The 22,806-nt window shown below is 36.6% G+C and overlaps 1 protein-coding gene and 1 long non-coding RNA gene across 17 annotated transcripts in view; one reads left to right on the forward strand and one right to left on the reverse strand.

Annotated features, from left to right (window-relative positions):
• LOC139590351 (uncharacterized) overlaps positions 1–8,070 on the reverse strand; it is a 28,020-nt gene extending 19,950 nt beyond the window's left edge. The window contains exons 1-2 of the long non-coding RNA XR_011679315.1: positions 7,935–8,070; positions 7,797–7,856 (exon numbers count right to left, since the gene is read on the reverse strand). This is a non-coding gene — a long non-coding RNA (uncharacterized lncRNA). The remainder of the gene's footprint in view (positions 1–7,796; positions 7,857–7,934) is intronic.
• Positions 1–22,806, forward strand: part of SOX6 (SRY-box transcription factor 6) — a 370,607-nt gene that overhangs the window by 329,234 nt on the left and 18,567 nt on the right. For all 16 annotated transcript variants that reach the window (XM_071427882.1, XM_071427878.1, XM_071427887.1 and 13 more), the window contains one exon: positions 9,300–9,408. In XM_071427882.1, coding sequence (XP_071283983.1) covers positions 9,300–9,408 — 109 coding nt within the window. The remainder of the gene's footprint in view (positions 1–9,299; positions 9,409–22,806) is intronic.

Genomic DNA, 22,806 nt, shown 5'->3' on the forward strand with positions numbered 1-22,806 from the left:
AAAAGAGGCCCGAGTATAAACAGAGCAATATATAAGCAGCAATCATAAAATGCAACCTGGAAAAGTGTACTTAAAATTCTACCAAAAAAATCATCTTGATAAATACAGAAAAAGCCTACTTAATCTTTGTATGCATGGTATGCAATTATATATTTACATCCAGCACAAGGCAAGGCATATACTTGAAAACAGTAGCATTTGGTGGGATTTTGCTAACTGCCTTGATTGCATTTCTAATTCCAAATATGAATATGAACATTTAAGCCCAAGTGTCTTTTGCATCTCCAATTTAAACTGCTTCAGGTGTCTTCCTGAACACGGGATGGAACAGGCATGTCTGGAGGCTTGTGTTGTTTATAGAGGTAAACAAAAGTGGTGGGTACCCCCAGTGCCTCATTTGTGGTGTCTGGGGTTGGGTATCCGTACTGCCAAAGCCCCTGCAGGATTTGCTCTAATGGAGATATTCAAACCTACACCTACAATATACAATACTATTCACGTTCAAAAGGTTGCTGTAACAAAATGCAACAAATTTTAGTTCCTTAGTTGAAAAAATACTGGCAAATAGAGTATTTGAAGTATTTGCTTTTATACCTTTATAACTACTAGCCATGTGTCAGGTAGGAAATTTGCATTGATTGAGATTTGATAATTGATTATTGCATCATGTAGTCAATGTTTATCAAAGTTTTTCCAGTATTACCTATAAGTGTCCAAAGCTCTCACATGTGCCTGTCATAAGGAATAGCTGAAACAATGGAATGGGAGTGTTTATGTGAATATAATCTGTCTTTCTCATAGCTTTTATAGGTTTAATTTTAAACTTATTAACGTCCATTTATATGTGCTTCAGTTTGCATTTTATTCACAAAAGAACATCAGATTGCTTCTGAAGATGTTTGACCAGTGACATTGTGTGCACATCTGTCTGGATCTGTGTTTTCTGGATTTTTTAAAAGAGCTTTATTGTCCCATCTCCATGTGTGGATAGTAGCTGAAAGCAACAGCTTTGCGCTGTTGAGGTTTGCAGAACACCGCAATGAAATTGAAATTGGTGACTTCTTTCTCCCTTTTATTTTTCCATTCCAAAAAAGTGCTGTGCTGAACCTAGAATAGTTTTGCTGCTTGTTTCACTGCTGTGGCTTCCTTCTAAAACTGGGTTTTCAGCCTGGAATATATTAGCAGGTGATTAAGAGAGATTCAGAGTTTTGAGCTAGTCACCAAATCCTGTTCTGATTCTAATGCGTGAGAATACCTTCAATGAAATTTAGTCACAAGCATAAAAATCTGGGGAAACATGCAGATATATGTACAGAGTTATGAAATTGTCTAAATTTGGTAAAAACATTTTTGTTCACTTTTTTGGCATTTAAATGGCTCCATTTTAAAATACTTGTTGAAAATGAGGCCATAACCGACAAGGTCCAACCACCTACTAAATTAAACTTAAATATAGATTTACATTTATTCCTTTGTAACATTTAGCCTAAGAAAAACCCCTTCATTTTGCCATATCCTTGCACTTTTATTCTTGTAAATCAAATGTTAGAAATTTAAATGAACATTCCAAAGGTCCATGAGTAGCTAGTGAATTGTTTCCCTTTAGTCGCTTTACAGCACAGAATTAAAAAAAACACAGTCCTGCTATTTCCTAGTAGAAATGGATGTCAATCATAATTTGTGTTTATTTTGGTCTGTCTCTCAAAAATGCACATGTATGTGTTTAATTTGAAGAAAATATTAGGTTTTTTTTTAATGGTTGCATTCAGATCCCTTCTAATTAAAAGGTAAATTATAGATTTGATCTATACCATTTACCAGCTCTTCCTTAAATTTAGTAATGTTACAAAAGAAAATTAAGTTCATGTCTCCCTAGAAGGCTCCCAATTAATAATCTGTGGAGTTGGTCAGGAGGGAAGGGAACAGCAGAGAAGTCAAGGGAATTTCTCTTTGACGCAAGAGTTTGAACAGCTTACACTCTGGAGCACGAGATTTGATTACCTTAGCATGTGTTACTACAAATGTTATTAACAGTTATAAAATTATCCTGCTTTTTAGAAACAAGTGACAGACCAAGCTTTGGACTCTTTCTGACCCCTGGCAAATTCTCCAGCATTCATAGAGAATTATGCAGAGTGTAAAAGTAGTAGCTCCTCTTGTTTGCTTTTCATTTACTAATTTAATTGATTGTCCCTTTGTTTTTTAAGGACTAATTTCTCCTCAGTCTGTGGTGGAATTTCACAGTTTGTGTGATTTTTTTTTTTTTTCCCTTTTAATCTTTACCTTTTATGTCATTTTACTGTAGGCTGCTGCTTGAACTTGCTGCTGAAACAAAGAGTTAATCACAATGGTCTCAGATGCTGCCATGCATCATGCCTTTGTACATGAATAAAACGTTGGAAACCGCATGAAAGCAGTAGTTGGGTTACCACACAACTGGATATGCTTAAGTCTAAACGCTTCATAACTCTAACTACTGGGGAGTTGCAAACTTATAAATAACCTTGCAATTGGTTAAAACCATATTAAAACCATATGAACAAAGACATAAAGCATTTGGTTAAGGGGGCTCAGTAAATGCAGTAATCCTGTTGAAAGTAATCTAACCAGGGCAGATCCATAGCTTAGGAGTGCCTGTAAAGCATGGCAATAGTTATGGAGATGGCAATATTTCATGTGCAGGAGGGCATAGTATTCTCCTTAGGTGGAAATATTTGCTATCAGTTGTTTTTTTTTTTCCCTTTTAAAAAATAGTTTTGAATTGACAGACTTCCTACTAAAAGCAGGCTTCCATACACTGAAGTCTATAAACATCTTAGCATCTGCTGAATGCTCCTGATAATCAGAGAATTCATTTAAATCCTTCTTATTTATGTTCAAGATCAAGATGGCTACTGCTCACACTAGCTGAGAAGAAGCTCTTGGAACTCTGATCCTTAAAATCAGGCTTCCAAAATAATTAGCTGAAACAGTAGTTTAGGCAGTTTACAAGTTGCCTATATACATTGGCATTTACTTATCTGGGGAATTATTTTTTTTTTTGGTTTAGCCCACTGGTTTCTAGACTAAATTTGTTTCTAGACACTTTAAATTGTGATGAAATTGCAATTCTCAACTTTGACTCCAGAACCTGGTTCTTGAAAGATGTCTCATAATGTGACAATCACTGTGAAATTCTGTTTCTGACCAACTTTGGAGTATTTTCTGCTTGTGATGGTCCTGCCCATGTCATATTGTCACATGGAAGCCAGCTGAGGCTTGCCAGGCAGGCAAAGAAATTTTACTGTAAATTCCCTGTTATCTGCTTTTAACCTCTTACTTTTCAGTTAGGCTTTGATATGGAAGAATATATTTGAAAGGAGACCTAGTGGCTTCTCTCTCCCCACATCTTTTCAAGCAAGCTGTTTGCTTTGAGGCACTGCAATGTGATGCAAATCTGTAGTCTGTCGCAGGGATGCTGGTCCATGCTGTATGTTCAGCATGCAAAGATATTGCTGGAACAGTTTATGAACAGCATAGAGGCCCCCAAAACCTGGAAGCAGCAGTATGTCAGGGTGAAAAACCACTCACTGTGCCCCTCTTGGTCCCTGAGATCATTGAATTCAGGAGTTTCACTTACAGAAAAAATAAAGAAAGGGCAGGTTGTGTCAACATCACAGGTGTCAGCATATCCTTCAGTCCTAAAACCTGTAAATCCTTGGAAAAGGTACCCCTTTTATCTTGTACTATCTTAAAATAACAGCATTCCTACAATAAGTTTGCCTGCTTTGCTAATTTAATTTCTGGTTTTTGGAGCAGCTCCCAGTGCTGTGATATTGAAAATGAGTCCTAGGCATTCACCGCAGTTCTGCAAAACCAAGAGCCATGCTTTCAATTGTAACAATAGTGCCACTATTGTGTTTATCTCCTCTGCCATCCAAAGAATTCCAGGAGTTGCATGCCTGCACACCAGTGGGATGATTGACATTGTTGTAATAAGGTTAATGTTTAAACTTCCCACCCATAATAACTAAAATATCCAGAGATAAGGCTGAAAGTCAATTTGTAATTATCCCTGCTGTGCCAAGCCATTGCAAAAGATTCTAAGTGGAAGGTAATTTAACTTTTCAGTCCCAGCTGTTAAAAAGTAGTAAGAAGAAGGTTGAAAAGCTTGGGGCATTTGTATCTTGAGTTTCCAGGGAGGAGGAAAAAAAGGAGTTGTAATTCCTCCTCGTTCAAACTGAGAATAATTTTCTCTGTGTTCTACTGAAAATGTCCTTTTTATGTTTTGAATACATTAAGTTGTTTGCTGGTTGTTTACTGTCCATGGTACATGAAGGGAATAGATCATGGTTAGGAAATAAGCTACTAGAACATTTAGTATAGAATAATTCAATTGAAATACATTTCATACATAAAGACAACATGTGATAATTATTTGTAGTTATTCTAACTAAAGCACTGTCCTCAGAAGAAATAATATCCCTTCAGTCAAATGTTCTGTGGCTTCTGTGAATGACCCATATTAATTCGATTTCTAGAAACTGCCTCTTTAAATTGATGTTGGGTAACTGCTTCCATGCTAGACTATTGAAATAAAGGTATTACATCATTGTCCAAACACGTCTGCTTCAATAAAAGTATTTGTTTGCAAAAAAATATATATATTTTAAATCTTTCACACAACCATCAGCATGCATGCCATTTTCCATTTCAGGCTAAGCATACATTTCAGATGTGGAAAAAGCAAGCATGTTGAAATAATTTGAGGCATGGGTATAGTCAGATCAGTTTTGGTAATCCAGAAGGGAGGGGTGCCCAGTGTATTATTACGTTTCATATATTATTTTTCAAGAGATGGATGCAATCAGTCATCTTCTCGCATATGGTTTGAAAAAAAAATTGTCTCGCTGGCAAGTAAACTGTTATTTAAGTACACAATCCACAGTACTACAGAAACAGTTTTGCCAAACTTGTCCAAGTATTCTCACATCCTTAAAGATGGTATAAATATCATTTATGGCAAGCAGTTTACTTCAGACTATATGGAATGCCTTCCTGCTCCCCTGATCTAAGTGTCCCAGTTTGCATTATGGCCTTTATTGCTTCTGTTTGATGGAGTGATCAGTAAAAATTTAATGACACTATAAAATAATAAAAATGTCATTAATTTACCACGGATCCTGGATGCAGTGGTTGTAAAGTTACATTAATAAACAGAATATTTTTTACAACAAAAAGCATTGTTACGTGGGAACGTATAAATAACACACATAAATTTAAGAGCAATTTTACTGTTAGCACACACATTATTATGGAATAGCCAATAAGTGTATAAAACATAGTATATAAAATTTTATGAAAATATACTGTGCACATCAAAAATTCAGCTTTTATCTAAGTGCAGAGAAAAGCCATTATTGTGTGCTTACTGTTTCATTGCTGTTCTTTCGCAAGATCACAATTTTATATTTGTTTCTAGTCATTTGAAGTTTGCAGCCTTTTCCGAGGCAGGGGCTAAGGCTTCCTTTTGCTTTGCTCCCTGCTTCACTGAATCATTCTTTTTACCTTCCACACGTGAAGAAAGAATTGATACTTTCTGGCAGAACGTGATGGGAAAAGTTGCTAATTTAATGCAAAGCTAAAAATAATGCCAAAGGGGTTGCAAGGCTTGCTTGGCGACACTGGAAATAAGGGATAACTATCTAGCAGTCTATCTGTCATCACTGGGGCTGCTCCATCACTGACTGTGATAATATGTGAATATGATGGATGCCACAGCCTTGTGGCTCATAACATTTAACATTCATCAGCTCTCACTAACGGGGGCTTTATAATTTAAATATCTTTATTTAATATGCAACATCTACCTCATACATCATAATTTCAAAGCACTTAGAGAACCAACAGTCCTGCAAGACAGTTGAGCAGACTTTAATTTTTTCAATAACTTTTACGTTTTCTGCATGTTTGTGACTGACAACGCATAAATAAGTGCCTAATCATATCACAGAATGGAAAATTAAGGTTTGGCTGCTAAGAAGGTTCTTTTTTCTCTTCTTTTTCTCATTTTGAAGAAAGGATTATTTTTACTATGTGTTCAAAGTATAAAGAAGCACAAAGGATCTGATTTGTGTTGGGAAGTGCTTTCAGTTTCCTAATGCAAACTCCAACTGACTGTGTTGATCTTGTCGCGAGAAAGTGTTGTCAGTGTCATATTCTAAAAAATTTTTGCTAAGATTTAAATGGAAAAACTTAAAGTAACTATACATTACAAGCTCTGTAGCCAGCACAAAAATAAGAAAAAAAAAATCTGTTCAAAATAGGGGTCAAAAGTGCCTTTCACAGGGGAGAAAACACCTGCACCTATCCATAGCAGTGCACTTTATAACAAACTCACCAAAATTTTCTGCTGATGGAGGTTAGGCAGGCAGCAATATTTGCAGTAACTGATGTACATGTGTGCAGATGTGATGCATGTGTAGGTAACATATTTTTTCGTGCAGCTATGTAAAACCATTTATTTTTAATGAAGGGATGTCATTTTTTTTTTTTTTTTAAATCTAGGAATATGAAGTAGAAAATCAATCTTCTTCTTAGTCATATTAGGGGAAACGTGTTCTTTTGAAAGATTTTTAGTCTATTTTCTCTAGGATGAGTTCAAGATGGGGGCAAAGACAAATCCCACTGAAAAGGATTCGAGTTTGGTGGGACAAGTTTCTTCTCTTATTATAAATGTTACATGAATTTGTTGTGTTTCATGGAATTGTAAAGGCATCTACTAGATAAAAGCATTTTTAGTATTGAGGAAGATTTTCCTATTTTTAAAAGTCCTCTGAATTTGTGTAAACCCAATGCAAATATTGAACATTTTTTATCATCACTATGATGATTATTTTCAGTAAAAATAGCAAGAAAAGGAATGAATTTAAAAGGCATTTCAAAGACCTAAATATATCTATCTTTGTTAAAGCATCTCATGAATTAGGAGGGGGTTATAAAATAACGATAAATACAGCTCCTTTGTTTGACAAGAGCAGGTATTTTTATGGCATAAGTGCTTTCATTTTAGTGATTCTGAACCTTATCATACAATTTTCCCTTTTCTCCTTCCATGTCAAAATATTGATGTTACAGAAACTTTTTCTTTTTTTCTTTTTTTTCCAGTTTTCCTTTTCTTTCTTTTCCTTTTTTTTTGTAAGAGAATATTTTCTGGTAAAATCAAAGAGAATGAATGACTAGAAAGATATTCCAAATGTGCATATTGATATGTAGCTGGATCTGTTGATTTTTATAGAAGAAAGGTATTTCTCCTTTTTCTGAAACACTCTTAAAGGCTGTTCTTCCAAGAATACTGCAGGTGCTGTATTAACATCCTTTAAAAAAAAGCTTTTAGTGCAAATATTTTGAAAGAGAAAATAAATGTGCCAAAAGCTGTTTTCTTAGCACTGATCTTTGTTTTTATCTCAACTGCAAATCAGCCCTTTGCAATGGAACACAGTATCGTTGATAAACTTATTTTTCATTCTCTCTACCAGTAAGACAGATCCCATCCTGATGAATCAGGTGTATTGTTACATTGCAGAACAGTTTTCAGCAAAATATTGGGCCTCTAGTATTATAGTGCCTTTCTACAGTCAAATTTTATTTTGTAACTCTTTCTCTTCTCTTGAGTTCCTTTGTGTATATAAGCTCCTTCATCAACCATGGATTTTACAGAAGAAAACAAGTGAAGTAATTAACCAAATATAAAATGCAGAGTTATTTTGTCTGACAACTGGGAGATTCTGAGGAACTTTTAGAAATGCATTTAGTACCTGAAATGCCTCAGCTGCATGTTCTGGCAAATCCAGTGTCAGACTGAGCTTTCTTTTCCTCTGCAAATTAAACAGAGAATAATTTTAAAAATCCATGGCTGAAGGAACCAAAAGCATGAGGAATCAAAACATTCCTACCTTTTCCTGATGGGGTTTCATGGCTGAAACACAATGACAATAGAAAAATAATAATATTGGAAAGCAGGAGTAGTTAGAGGTGGAGCAAATGAGGAGTCAAGGCCATATTTTGTCCTGAAGAACATTTCCAAGTTTCTACCATCTTTTGGGAGAGATTCTCCCAATGTTTTCTCCTCGTGTCTTGTATGCACAGCACAGAACTAGGTCATTGAACAATAGACTGAACAGCAGTCAGCACTCTACTTCTGCATAATGCATTAAGTATAACATGGAGAAACTGCTCGTGGAGCTGAAAGCTGGTATTTCACGTCTCTAAATTCAAGCTGACATGACATTTAATATTGTTTCATAGTAATGAACAACAAGGTCTCATTCATTCACAAGTACAACATAATGCCAAGTTTAATCTGAAGAGGTAACAACAAGGCAAGAGGGAAAACATGCTATGTTCCTTCAAATGAGAACGCTAAATTAATGATAACCATTGAACACTCTGCCACTGATACACAGCACTACAGAGACCACTATTGAGAGACAATATTACACTGCCTTTACAGTGCCCTTGTCTAGGAGTGAGTGAGGAACGGGGTTCACATATAAAATACCTTTCAGTTTCCAATTTCTGGTTCCAGGTTTCCTATGGAGGTCTCCTGCTCTCAAAAGCTTTCTGTTTTTCTGGGAGTGGGCATTCTTTTTTCCTTTTTTTCTTTTTTTCCTTTTTTGTCTTCTTAAGTTTCCTATTCACTGAGGTGCAACTTAAATTTCTAGACAAAATAATATTGGTTCTGTCCTCTATTATTCCTTCCTTCAAATATTTGTCTTTGAAAATCTCTGCATAAAATTCAGACTTGTGTTTTCACAGAGGTATGAATGCAAACTTAAATCTCAGAGTGGGGAAAAAGTGCTTTTTCTTCATTAAAATACCAGTGCATTTTAATACAAACTCTTCTTTCAGCTTCTGAATTTTCATGTTTCCCAAATGCCGATTGTCTTTTTCAGTTGAAGTTGGAAAATAAGTGGAAAGGCAAAGTGAGCAGCATCGATCAGCACTGTGTGCTGCCAAGAGTGTTTTGTATTTGCATGTACAATCGTTTATGCATTATGGCACTGCAGATCAAAATAATCTCAAAGTTTCTGTATATGTTTCACATTTAAAACTGATTTTCATAAATGCAAACATTCAGAATCTGTAAAAAAAAAAAAAAAAGAAAAAAAATTGTCCTTGAGCTAAAATTCTAATTAGATGCATTCATTATTTGTTCAGATTTAAAAAATAAGGCATGTATCGATGCATACCCATATGCACTGGCATATAATGAGAACTATCCTATATGGAGCATTAAGAGTCCTTCTGTTCTTTTCCAGGAAAGAACAAGGTTTGAAAATTTAGGCCCACAGTTAACAGGGAAACCCAATGAAGATGGAAAAATTGGCCCCGGTGTCATCGATCTTACAAGGCCAGAAGATGCAGAAGGTGAGTTGCAATTTTGACCATGGGTTATTGAACACTGCACCACAGGCTGATGTGGCTGAAATACTGCCAGTGTCATAAGTACTGCCTGTGTTACATTCCAGGGTAACACTTGATCGATTTCTCTCTGAATTTGTGAGATTTCAGTAGGTCCATAACAAAGTGTGGAGACGTGAAGAGGACTCTGTAGCCCTCCAAGCCCTTCTGCAACACAACTGTCTTTTTCCCCAAGCAGCTGCCAAATAAGTGTTTGCATTTTATACTCTTACTAAAATTTTAGGAGATATTGAGAAAATTATCTCAGGAAGGATATGTATCCCCTATTTTTTTAGTGTTTAGCAGCTTTGAAGAAGGTTAGAGCATTTTCAGGAATCTACCCATCGTGCATCACCTATTCAAGATTTAGCAAGCAGAATTCTATTCATAGGCAGCTATCAAATGATAATGGAAAAATGCTTCACATTTTCTGTATGAAAAGATCTTTTTCATTATGTAAGCCTTCAGAGCACTCATTTCAGCAAGAGTTTTATATAAATATCTATATGTTTCAAGCCCCAGGTGGAAGTCAGTGTTTTTCAGGACTGAGTTGAGTCTCTAGCAGGATTACCATGCATGCTCTAGAAGTGGATGTCACTGGGATCCTCTCTATCCTAGGACACGTGGATAATGTACTCTTCAGATAGAACATTATGCAGGATTTTGCCCCCTCAATTTACTTCTGCTTGAGAATTATTTTACCCTTTTTAAACTGGGAGAATTCTAGTTATTGCATAAGAAGCGTAAAATACTACTGAATTTTTCCATTAACATCCAAACATCTGACAAATCCAAAATCTGGGTTTTTTCTTGGATCAAAAGAATAGGACCAGTAAACTTTAGGGAGCTATTATTTATGAGCTTCATTTATTCATCCTTAATACAATTTGACTGGCCACTGTTGTATCATCTGTAAATAGAAAAATAACAAACAGAAGGTAGGCAAAAAATAACATTCAGACATGTGTTTTGCAACAATTCTTTTTTTTTTTTTTGAAAAAAAGAAACAGGAGATACATGGACTTTCCAAAGCACTTTTTGACCAATCAGTTATTTTTAAGGTGCTTTATAAAGAAGCAGTCATCCAGCAGCAATATTTCATATTTCAACATGTTGAAGAATATTTTTTTTGGTCAGTTTGGGTGAAATTTGCAAGGGGATACTTACAGATACACAGTGACTGGTTTAGATGGCATCAGGCCTCTGACCCCATTGTTGGTTTAGCTAATTTCCTTCAATTCATCCATTCTCTTCCTAGTGCCCTTAATTTAGTGTCTTGATACCCCTTGTGGCATTGGCAGCCTCCCCTGTTACTGGATAGTGCAGAGAGGAGCTCTGCCACATGTAACCCAAGCTCCAGTGATGTGTGCCAGTTTAAGGACAGTGTGCATGTCTTCCTAGAGCTGCTGGGGGGGGCACTTTGAGGCATGGGGCCTTGCCACATTAGAAATCCGAGTTCATGAATGGATTCAGATTTCCAGAATTTGTTTAGCAGCCAAGAGGTATCTCTGGAAAAGAGAGGCTGGGTGCATGGCAGTGCTGAGCTGAAAAAAAACATTGGCAGGAGTTCTAAACTGAGCTGCTTATTTGTCCTTCTCATTGTAGACAAGGTGAAGTTAGATGTTAGCTGGACGAAAGAAAAATACATTCAAAATATAACCTGAGTTTTGCCCCTTATATTTGGCAAGCAGGCTAAGAGATGGCACTTCTAGCCTAACATAATTTACAGCGGAATTGATTGCAGACAGTGCTGCTGAAATATCAGCAGTTAAACTGTGGTCTCTGATATCCTGTAGCATGCTACAGACTCTGCCCAGCTTCTAATTATTGTGAAACTATTACAGATCTTTCTAGGTTTGTGAAAGTTTTTTATACGTCTTCCCATTATTTTGTGCTTCCACACTTCAGCCCTGGGTTACTATGAAACTTGGAAGCTTATTCTTTAGAATCATAGAATCATTTAGTTTGGAAAAGACCCTTAGGATCATCAAGTCCAACCTGGCATTGCCAGGTCCACCATAGATCCATGTCCCAGAGTGTTACATCTTTTAAATACCTTTAAAAGGGGTGGTGACTCAGACACTTCCCTGGGCAGCGTGTTCCAAAGCTTGACAACTCTTTTGATGAAGAGTTTAAACGTCCCCTGGCACGACTTGAGGCCTTTTCCTCTTGTCCTATCACTTCATCCTTGCAGAAACAATACAGACCCCCATGTCTCTGCAGCCCCCTTTCATGTTGCTGTACAGAGTGATAAGGTCCTCCTGAGCCTCCTTTCCTCCAGGCTGAACAGCCTCAGCTCCATCAGCCTCTCCTCATCAGACTTGTGCTCCAGACCTTTCACCAGCTTTGTTTCTCTTCTTTCACCCCCTTTAAGAATGCCTTGCTGCGTTTCATTGTGTTGCCACAGTCACAATCTCAGAATGTCAGTGGTTCCTAATAGGCACAGTCATGTTCTTCAAAGGCTTCATGTGTTTCACACCTTCCTTTCTGTATTGTCATTTTTACTTTAAATCTTCCCCCCCGCCTCCTTTTTTAGATACTATTTGAATGCAGGTTGCTGTAGAAATCTTTAGCTAATATTTTTGTACTTTATGTGTGCTTTTACACATATAAAACAAGGAATAAAGATTTTTGAAGTGACCTATTGATGGCCAACTTTTGATGCCCTGTCTTTTCTTGTCAGAAGTTTATCCAGATCTCTAAGGCCCAGGGGCAGTTGTGACAGAGTGAGTGGACGGATGTTAGATCTGCCTGGTGATTTTACTCTCATCACCAGAATTTTAGGACTTCGGAGTTATTAAATTGACTACATTTAGGGAAGATATTAACAATTTGCAGAATGTTCTTTTAAAAGGGTGGTGGGGGCAGGTGTAAGGGTGGGGCAGTGGTGTAGCAGACTTTTTCCGGTGCTAAGGATTCCAAATTTAATCCCACTGCTGGCCATAAACTGGGGGAAATGGAGTTTGGGTTTTACTCTAATCCCCCCAGTGGTCTAGAGCAAAGGGGCTGTGGAAGTGCAGTTCCACTCCCTGTCCACCTGCACGCCCACATTTCCATAGGACACCAAAGTGTGCAGAGTCATGGTGCATGTCTGTCCATCCCAGCAGGCATTTGAGATAGACCAGATCTGGGAAGTCCTCCTGATTCCCATTGTTTTGACACAACATTTAAGGTTCATGTAATTTGTCAGCAGACATATCAGCAGACTTCTGTTTATGGAATGACTTTGTAACAGGACCTAGCAATGATTTCTCTCTACTCCTTACATCTTTTCTATAACATATGGCTGTGATCTGGGTCTGACATGATCAGAGTCATGTTTTCCTGTAATTTTAGGAGTGCTTGTGGTACTGGGTCATTGACCAGAAGTTGAAGCTACAGGTTTTGGGGTTTTTTTGTTTTTTTTTTTTTAGTCATGAATTATAAGTATTGAAATTCTTTAAACTTGGAAATTAGATAAATATGAAATAGCATAGAATGATTTTCTTTTTAGCTTGTTGTCCATGCCCAGTGTGTGAAAACCTTTTTAAGATTAATTAAAGGTAAGATTTAATTAATGGTAGCTAGTTGTATTTTCAGAGATACAAAGCTGTCTTCAAAGTTTATATTGCTCATAATGAGCTCGCAGTCATCTGAATCGAGGCCTGAATTAGGAAGAGTTTTATATTAAATATGACATAAACCAGTATTTCTATTACTTCTTAGCCACCAGCAGGACTGAGCTAACTATATGAAAAATCATGCTCAAACTGTATTTAAAACATTGCCACTTACTGTGACACCATTGATGAATAATCCACAGCTGTTAGACTTGTATCATTACCTGAAATCCCAGTTGCCATGTTAAAATATATGATACATTTGTGGTTAGCAAAATTCAAAAACATGATTTCAAAGCCTCATAAACATCTGGTGACTGGTATCCAAAATTAGAAACAACAGCCCGTTGTTTAGTTCTCTAAACAAGGATTTTTTTTTCCCCTGAAACATTAACACTTTAAAGGAAACATAATTCTTTCTGTAGCTGGCTTCATAATTTTGAACATTTGAGGTTGTCAGTCCTGAAATGGAGACAGGGATGGACACACCAAGGCACACTATTTAGCATTCTAAATATTAAAGTATCTAGTTCTCAGTTATTGAGCACATTGGATGATGTGAATAAGATTTTTTGGTTCGAGTTCTAGAAGAAGATTTTCCTTTCACAGATGCTCACTTTTGGGTGATGGTGCTGCTTCTTTTGAATTGTAAAATGTGCTCAATGTCAATGGATCCTTCTAGTTTTGTGGATGTGGTCAAATTCTTGGAAATTTGTAGGAAGTGTGTTAAGGTTTTGTTTTCTAGTAGATAGAAATCTGCAGGGTAGACCTAACCTTTCTGTTGACAATTACTGATTTTACCTTAGCTCAGGTTGCATTGTGGTTTTCTTCAGCAGTTGTATTCAGGGATTCAAATTCCATCAATTTCCATCAATTTCTATCAGGTCCAAAGACCTGATCTTCATTTCTACCAAAGAATTGGATCTATTAAAATATAATTTTCTTGATTGGATCTTAGTCTCAGAGTAAAAACATCTTAATGTTATTGTTTTGCCCCTATCTCACTGCGAGATTTTGTAAAAGAGAAAAAACTTACCTGTAGCTGGTTTTCTTTAGTGAAAATATAATGCATGGCAAAACAAAATTAATTTTTAGAAGGCAAATAGAAATAGATGAAAATGCCTTATTAGTGCTTAACATTTAGTTCCCTCCCTGGTAAGAGGGCAGACATCATGCCCAGTGTTTTGCACACCCATTAGGTGTATTATTAAAGGAGCACCTCTACCATATGCTCAAAGCCTCAAAAACCTATTTCACACCCAATAGCAAATAATTGCTTATACAAAAGGGAGAGGGTTTCTTCCCTACTTCAAAAAAGGTTGGCTCTGAGCAGCTGAAGAGGCAGGTGAGAGGGAACCGTACATTTACAGGCAGATCAACCTTGGCAGGCTGCCAGGACGATCCAGACCTGTGAGGTAACTTGTTTAACACCCTCCCGTGCAGAAGTGTAAACAGCAGGTAGCACAGGCAGGGCAAAGCATCACCTACTTTTGTGACAGTGCTTCGTAAATACCGGAGGAAAGAATTCCTCTCCACGCCAGAATTTGTCGCACATAAATATTTGTAATAGTTGCTATGGCAGTTGAGAGGAGAAAGATGAAAATCAGAAAACAGTGAAAGCTGTCTGAAAACAAAGAAATGTATCCAGAGAGTAAGCTCAAGTACTGGAATTTTTATTGCCCTGAATTCTTGTTATAGGCCTTTGATTGCAAAAACACCACCCCAAAACAAAACAAAAAAAAAAACAAACCCCAAACCCTCCAAATCCAATAAATATATCTTTATATTTAAAGATAAAATATATATTTATATTAATATATCTTACATTAATAAGCCCAGATGCTAAAATGTGGCCTTCATTAATTGTAGTTGCCATTTTTAACATCCATGAATCTGATTGTGCCTTATTCTTGAGTGATATCCTTAAATTTTCCAGAATAACTCATAACAGATAGGAATCTGGGATGAAGTACTTAGGCATGGTATTTCAGTTGCATTGGATGAGATTCTGTGCTTCAGCCCTGGAGTAACTCAACACCTGCAGATGGGATAGGAATAAGATGCCTTTGAGAACACCCCATCACTTTTCTGATGGCAAACACTTCGTGCATCTCATTGTTGCCAGCATCCCCATAACATTTTAGAGGGGGAACTGAAAATCCTGTGCTGGGAGTGTATGGACTGATCTTTCCATAGCATTGAAACTTACTCCTCTCAAGACACTAATATTTACCATATAGTATGCTTCTCATTTTCAGAATAAAAAATCTGGGTATCGTCCACAACTGTTAACTTTTGATTTTCAACTGCCTTAGGTATTTTTTTTTTCTACTGCTAAATATGAGGCTTTCTTGTCTGACATTTCCAAGCTACAGTAATTGATTCTTATAGAACAGTATCTTTATTTTAAAAAATTACACTTAGGATTTTTCATGTTGTACAATTGGCCACTTTTACAATGCCCTGAGTTTTACATAGGGGTGCCTATTAGCACAGTTATAACTAAGAGCTTTTCACAATTTCCATTATATAGTAAAACATTATTTTCAGGAATTTAGAAGGTGGCTGTAAAAAGCAACTGTGGACTGCAGTTTTACACAGAAAATCTTCACCCATGAGAAAATTATTGTCACAAATGCTGAAAGCATCAGTCAGTATGTGTAGCTATTTTTAGGTGGAGTGACTGAAAAATTAAATATAGCAATTCAGTAGTTTAAAACATTTTTTCACACTCATGTACAACCACCAGGTGTAAAACACCCCGTGGTCCTGATTCTCTCAGGGTTTCTTTGGTAGTGCTCCAATATGACAAAAGAAAATTTTGTACTATTTTATGACTCCATAAAATAGTGCAAAATTTCCAGGCACAACTGAATTTTCAGTTGATGGAGAAAGCTACCATTATATCATACTGAGTGAAGGAGGGAGGAATCTTGCCCTTCTTCCTTAAATCTTGAGCACAGGGAGTGGAGCAGAAATATGAATACGCTAAGGAAAGAACATCATATATTCTGGCTAAGCATGAGCAATTGGTACAGATTCAAACAAGCCCTCTTTGTACAACTGTCTATTTTTCTTAGTCTAAAACGTGAACAGTTTTCTCCTTCAGGAGCCTCAGTATCTCAGAAATAGAAAAGTGTTTAGGATCATTTGCCTTTCTTCCATGTACATATGCAAAGTGTCTAAGCAAGTGCCTAGTGAAGAGCTTGGTAGCAAGGGGAAAATATTTATTTAATTTGTATTTTGATTTAATTTCACAGGATCAGTGGTCCAAAGAGTGTGTAGTGTGAGCATTGAGGTGTCTTCATAAATTCTACAAATAATAAATGATTGTGTTTTCAATTTGGCAGGAGTGGTTTCACAGGAATTAAAAAAAAGGAATGATTCATAAATTTTCATGTAAGCCCCTCTTTCATGGTAAACACTGTATTTTTTATCCAAACCAGGTAACTGTGGTCACATGTTAAGACATGCCATTGCCATATTTATAAAAACATCTTCCTGGTTTTGCTCACAAATCCCAAATGCCCAGGGGTACCTTACTTGAAAAATTAGCCTGAAGAACAGCTCCTGTTAACATGATGTTTTTCCTTCTTTCTCTTCATGTTATATTATTTACTAATTACATTATCAGTTGTTTTAATATCAGCACCCTATGTGAAAGGCAATAAGAAATGGCCTATGCATATCCTAGCCCCAGCTCCTTGCTAATTACTGATATGACAAGTGAAAACAGCTAGCACTGGATGGAAGGAATTAGTTACATTGATACAAAGAATGATGTTGCATCATTCAGAAAGTGACAAATTATTGAAGATGGAATGCAGGAAATGGGTCACTAAAGCCGTGGCTGCAACCCATTTTCAAGTCTTTTGCTTTTGCTCTGCATTTCTTAATAACACGTAATTTGAGGGAGGTGGTTTTGTAAAAACCTCTCCCATTGTTAAACATAATTCCCTTTTACAAACTACATTGTACTTAAGCTTTTAAAAATCATTGTCTTGCTAAAGAACGTGTGAGCAAGCAAAGAACAGTGTTCAGCCACACCTTGAACAATGCATCCATCAAATGTGAAGTCAGACTGCCTTCTTTCTCTGTCCTTAATTCCCATCTGTCATTTCTCCATCTTAAAACAAAACAAAACATTGACTGAAGTATGAATGGATCATTATGGCCCTTGTTCAAACAGGACTTTTTCAACATAAAAGCTTTTAGGGATGACTGAAGACTGCAGAATTAGGCCCTGTGTTTTAAATTAATGTTGTATTTTCTGGATGTTTTAGGTGACACTCATGTCATGAGAAATTTGAAATGATGTGAATAACAGCTACACTGGCAGTAAGGCTGTTACTTTTATGGAAACTTTTTTATGTTAAATAGATTAGTGCATTTTTCTTTGCATTGCTTTGACTTTGAATATGATTAATATAGTAACAACAATTGCTTAGCTGGTAGACCAGTTGTTTTTTTTTTCTGAAAAATCAAGTCAAATCCATAGATCTTGTCAAATACCTAACAATAGTTGTTAGTATTTTTTCTCTTGGACCGGGCTGTTTCCTCCATGATTTTCCTTTCTGTGGGCCTCTATTTTCCTCAACTGAGTATGAAATAAAATATCAAAGGGAAACAGCAACAATGCTTGTGGATTGAATAATGTAGATTGTTAGATCTGATGACTGGCAATCCCTTACTTCTGGCATCATTACTTAGGCTGAAAAATGTTCAACTTAAAGATGATTCATATTTCTTTTCTATCAATAACATTAATGTCAGAATGGGGTTGTTAGCATTTAATTAATTATCTGTGAAGGGTCTTGAAGTCTGCAAGTGGCACATGATTGAAAAATACGATGACACTTAAACACCTCCCCAAATTTATAGTAGAGGCTGCTTCTTCATCCCAGTTTCTCTGTAGATGTTTCATGGATCTTCACAGAGTAACTCTTATGTTAGAGCACATGTGTGACTGTGTCAGCCACCAGGAGCTAAAGCCAGGCCTCCAGCCCTAATTAATTCAGTTAATATCGCATGTAATTTAAAGCATTATTTTATTGTTTTAGCTATAGTCCATGCCAAGTTTCTATGAGGGTTAGCTTTGCCATAGAATGTGGTCAAGAAATCTAAACTGTTTGTGTAAGCCATCAAGCAAGTAGCTGCATTTAGCAGTTTTAATTCATTTATATAGCACAGATTTGGGCAGGGCTGGCTGTGGAGCGTGGATGTGCTAGCAGCTTATTTAGAATTATTGTTTTGGTATTTATTAGGGCACTGCTAACAATTCAGCTTTAAACACTGGTGAGTGAATGGTGGAGCTGAGAACAGTTGCTTTGATTTCACACGCAGAAGATATTCCACTCTTAATTTTAGCTTTAGACTTTCAAATGGGGAAAGATGTATATGCAGGTTGTGAGTATGGCTGTGAAAACTGGTGCTGTTTTAATTGAGATTAAGTATTTTGCTTGCATATGTAAAACAAATGTACTAAAAAAAGTAAACTCGCTGCCACCAAAACTGAAAACAAGGCACTCTGGAAAATATATGCTGATATATAACTGGCTAGAATTTCCTTCATTTTGCAAAGCCACGAGCCACATGCATCAGCTCACCACAAAGTCATTAGGTCTTTTTAAACTCAGATGAAAAACATTAACAAATACCACAAAAGGCTTTAGTATGGCCCCTTTGTTCATTCACATATGGCAGTTTATAACTCCTGCACCACTTGGGTCGTGTGTTTGTTTAAGCTGCCTCCATCAGGCCAGCCCTGAAAGAACAAAAGACATCTTGAGCGATCCTAAGCAGGAAATGGGCTAATCTAAACATGGCTTGTGACACTATAAGTAGAATAGAAAGGGGAGGGATTGATTAGTCATTAATGTCCAATTGACTCCATATGGATGTTGCAATAATAAGGCCTTTTTCAGTGCAGTAGCGGAGTTATTGAATTAGAGGTTTATGTTTCCTCAGAGCTGACCTTAGGGAATTCCCAGTTGGTTCTTCTTGTTGATGTTTTAAAGAGAATGGAGTCTCTTAGCAGGGAAAAGGGAAGTCTTATCATAAGGAAGTGTTGCTTGGATAAAGCTAACCTGTGCTACAGTATATTCTCACCTTTTAGTATTTACCTAGTGCATTTCAGAACCCTTGCAGGTGAAAAATTTTAGAGGCCATTTAAATATTGCAGTATTTCATGAATTGCTTGTGGCTTACCCGGTTTTTCTCCCCATTCATTCTCTGACATGCAGCCTGTGAGAAATGTTCACTGCTCAAATTGCAGCTGAATAATATTTGTTTAGCATTTGGAACAAAAGCTGCCTGACAAACAGAACATTTGTGTCACCCCTGTTCAAAACCTTGCCATGTTTCCAAGTGGGTATTTTGCCAGTGATGACAAGACATGCCAGTAAAGAATGAGAAACTCTGAATGGTGTTGGGGATGAAGAAATAAGAGGCAGGCAAGGGGCAAAACAGATAAATGTTATTCTACAGCTGCTACATGTTGCTAAGATTACAGTGAAGTAGCAGTAATTCTTGTAAATTTCTCTAAAATTGATAACCCAAAATATTAGTTAAATAACAACTCCTATGTTCCAAGCTTGCCAAAGCTGCTCTTTCTATTCTGTTCTTTCCATATTTGTTTCTTTCTTTCTCTATTTGATTTTAACTGCTGCTATATGTTTCACAAAGGCTGCATTTGTCTGTACACAGGTTAAGAGCAGCACAGGGCACTACCAAGCTGGTTTTTCATTCTCCCTGTCTTTATGGCATGTCCATATTTATGAGTAACCCATCTCTTGCAGTAAAAGAGTGACTCCTGTTTGCATGTTTGTCATGTTCTGGTCTCTGCAGTGCTAGCTGTATTACCACAGACAGGGCCAGATATTTTGGAGGTCACAATCAGTCTTTTCCAAACTAGGCAAATATGTCACCTCAGCTTAATGAGTAACTGATGGTAAGAGCTTTACTACTAAGCAGTCATTTTCATACTGGGAACCTAGAAAGATTGTCTGTATTTCCATGTATCCTGTCTTGGTGTGTGTCCATGGAAGATGATCTGCAGTACATACTCTAGATTAGCCAGATCCATTTTCTGGGGGGAAGTCAGGGGAAATGTATCACCTTAAACATGAATCAATGGCCATACTATGAAGAGTCATTAAGGAATAACAGGGTGACTGACAAAAATCTCTTTCTTTTGCTGTCACTTCTTTTCTCTCTTTTCCTCATCTTTTTCTCAGCCTTTTTTTTTTTTCTCCTTTCTATCACATCTATTATTGTTTGTTTTCTGGTAACATGTAAAGGCCCAGTCTCAGGTTTTGTTGTAGGCGATGTGCAAAATGGAAGGTAAACCCACATCCCAGTAAAGACAGTAGGATTAACCCTATTGTGGCCAAGATTTCAGGAAGCATGCTGAGGGATAATGCCCGTTCTAATATTAATTTCATTAGAAAATGTAAGAACCTCAGATAAAGACAGGAATAAATAAATAAATAAATAAATAAATGAACGATGTAACAATTTTTATTTTATGTTTCTTAACATTTATTTCACATGAGGAAGTTTATCTTTCTTTATGATCAGATTCTTTTATCTCTCCAATATTCTCTGATTAGACAGCTCTTTAGAAATTAAAATATTGTTGCAAATTATTTTCATGAAGCTCTAGCATTTTTAGATTTAGTCTGTGGTGTTTTCTTTGCCTCAGTATTGCCCCTAGAGCAGTATGGAGTCCAGCCTTCACAGACGGGTTGCCTGCCATATATCCATTAAAAAAAAATGCCATTCTTCTTTAATCTGATTTTAGTTTTAAATCATCAAAGTTATGACAAGCTGTGGAAATGCAAAGGATCTAGGAAGTAAGGCAGTGAACACTTCCAGAAGCTAAAAGTGCCACTTTGAGGATAGCCCCTGCCTTTAGGCCAAAATATAGAGTTCTTTGCCAACTAAGCCACTAGGGCAGCCAAACTGTACTGCTTCTGCAATAATTATAAATTCTGACCAGGCTCTTAATTCTGAAAATCCCTCCTCCTGTGATTGCAGTATGAACAGTAACTGGCAGAGCATTAGTTACCATAGAGAGACAATTACCAATTCCTTCTCTTGTCTTGTCCTTCACTGGTAGTACACTTACATTTTATCTGTTATTTTAGGTTCATTAGTAATTAGAATTTCCCGAAAATATTTTCAGAAAGATTTAAAACACCTACTTCTTTGCACTTGCATATACATTTTCTTTAAAAATTCCAGGTGTCTCTTTGAGCCTCCATCAGTGCTAACAATAGGAATTATCACAATAGGAAAAAATTCCATACTTTGTTAAATCTGTTGAAATTGTTTTCATAGGGCACAATAAAGTCAAAATATCTGCTTGACAGGATGAAGTACCTAAGAACAACCAGTTTGAAAGCTTGTTATGTGTTTCAACTTGTAAGACATCACTGAGCATATATGTATTTGTATCATTAGCACCTCATTTCTAATCTAAAAAGGTACTTAGGCATTCTGACTTCCCCCCATGCTGCAAGAACTATTTTATTGTCATGCTTTATATGCTGAATATAATTCTGTGGTTCTGAGACAGAAGAGCATGAAGATTATACTGCTTTAGTTATTTGCAGAAATTAATTTTGCAAATGCTTTTGTGATGGCCTATAGGTCAGCTTGCAAATATTTCCCCAGAGATCAAGCTCAAAGAACATCAACTCTTTGGCTGCTTTTTCAAGTCCTTCAAGTAAGGACTTGCATAAAGCAGATGCAGCCAGACTTGACCTTCTTGGGATGGTTGTAATTTATTACTCCAAATAAGAATTGTTTTCTAACATGACCTTTCTATGAAAACATATAATTTATGGTGGTTTTCAACCTTCCTCTTTTTTTTTTTTTCCTTTCTTTTGTTTTTTCTTTGTTTGTTTTTGTTTATTTTCATTCTGTCTAGATTACATCCAGATTAAAAAGCCACCTATAATCTTGTTCCCAGTAAAACTACTCTTTACCTGCATTAGGCTTGAAAAGTCCAAAATTGTGTTAGAAAGTGCTAAAGACAAACTCTTAGCTGTAGTGAATAAGTACCTTTGGGAAAGGAAAAGATGCAAAGACACCTAATGGATTCAAATATGTCTTTCCTGTGCTCTGAGTAGAGCAGTTTAAAAACAAATTATAACTTTTGCATAAATAATAATTTAATTTTTTTTTGTCACCAGCTTCCTAATTGCCCACATACTAGTAACAGATTTTTATTACATTATTTTAAAAGATAGAACAAGTGTTAGATGCTATATTGGACTTTTCTCAAATTATGTAGTTCTTTGTCCCAGTAAATAGTTCAGTGTTGACTTACTATGTTTGCAACTTATTTCAGTTTCTAAATAAACACATCCTCTCTCAAAATATGGTATCTTTGACATGTTGCTGGTTCAAGGCTTTTGGCAACAATGAGCAGAGCCTCATTGACCGTTCACCCCCCTCAACTGGTCCTACCTGCAGGTCACTCTGCAAATCTGCTCTTCCCTTTTGCAGTAAAAAGCTGACTGCAGCCTCCTGTAAATGCAGAACACCTGTGGCGCGGTGCTTAACTTAGAACAGTGCTAAAAGAGTTTTGCAGCTCACATTTGCCACAAACCTGTCTTCTTTTATGTGCATGCATGTTAGTATACAAATTGCCAAATTGGTGTCAGTTGTAAAGTAATGGCATGGGAGGCATCATAAATTACCAGGGTGATCCTCAGGAGAAGACGCTGCTGTGTGCGAATGAGTGTTTTGCTCTCAGGGT

This window comes from Agelaius tricolor, unplaced genomic scaffold, assembly GCF_023055355.1.
Source record: "Agelaius tricolor isolate 1412-34295 unplaced genomic scaffold, bAgeTri1.0.p SCAF_5, whole genome shotgun sequence".
NCBI lineage: Eukaryota > Metazoa > Chordata > Aves > Passeriformes > Icteridae > Agelaius > Agelaius tricolor.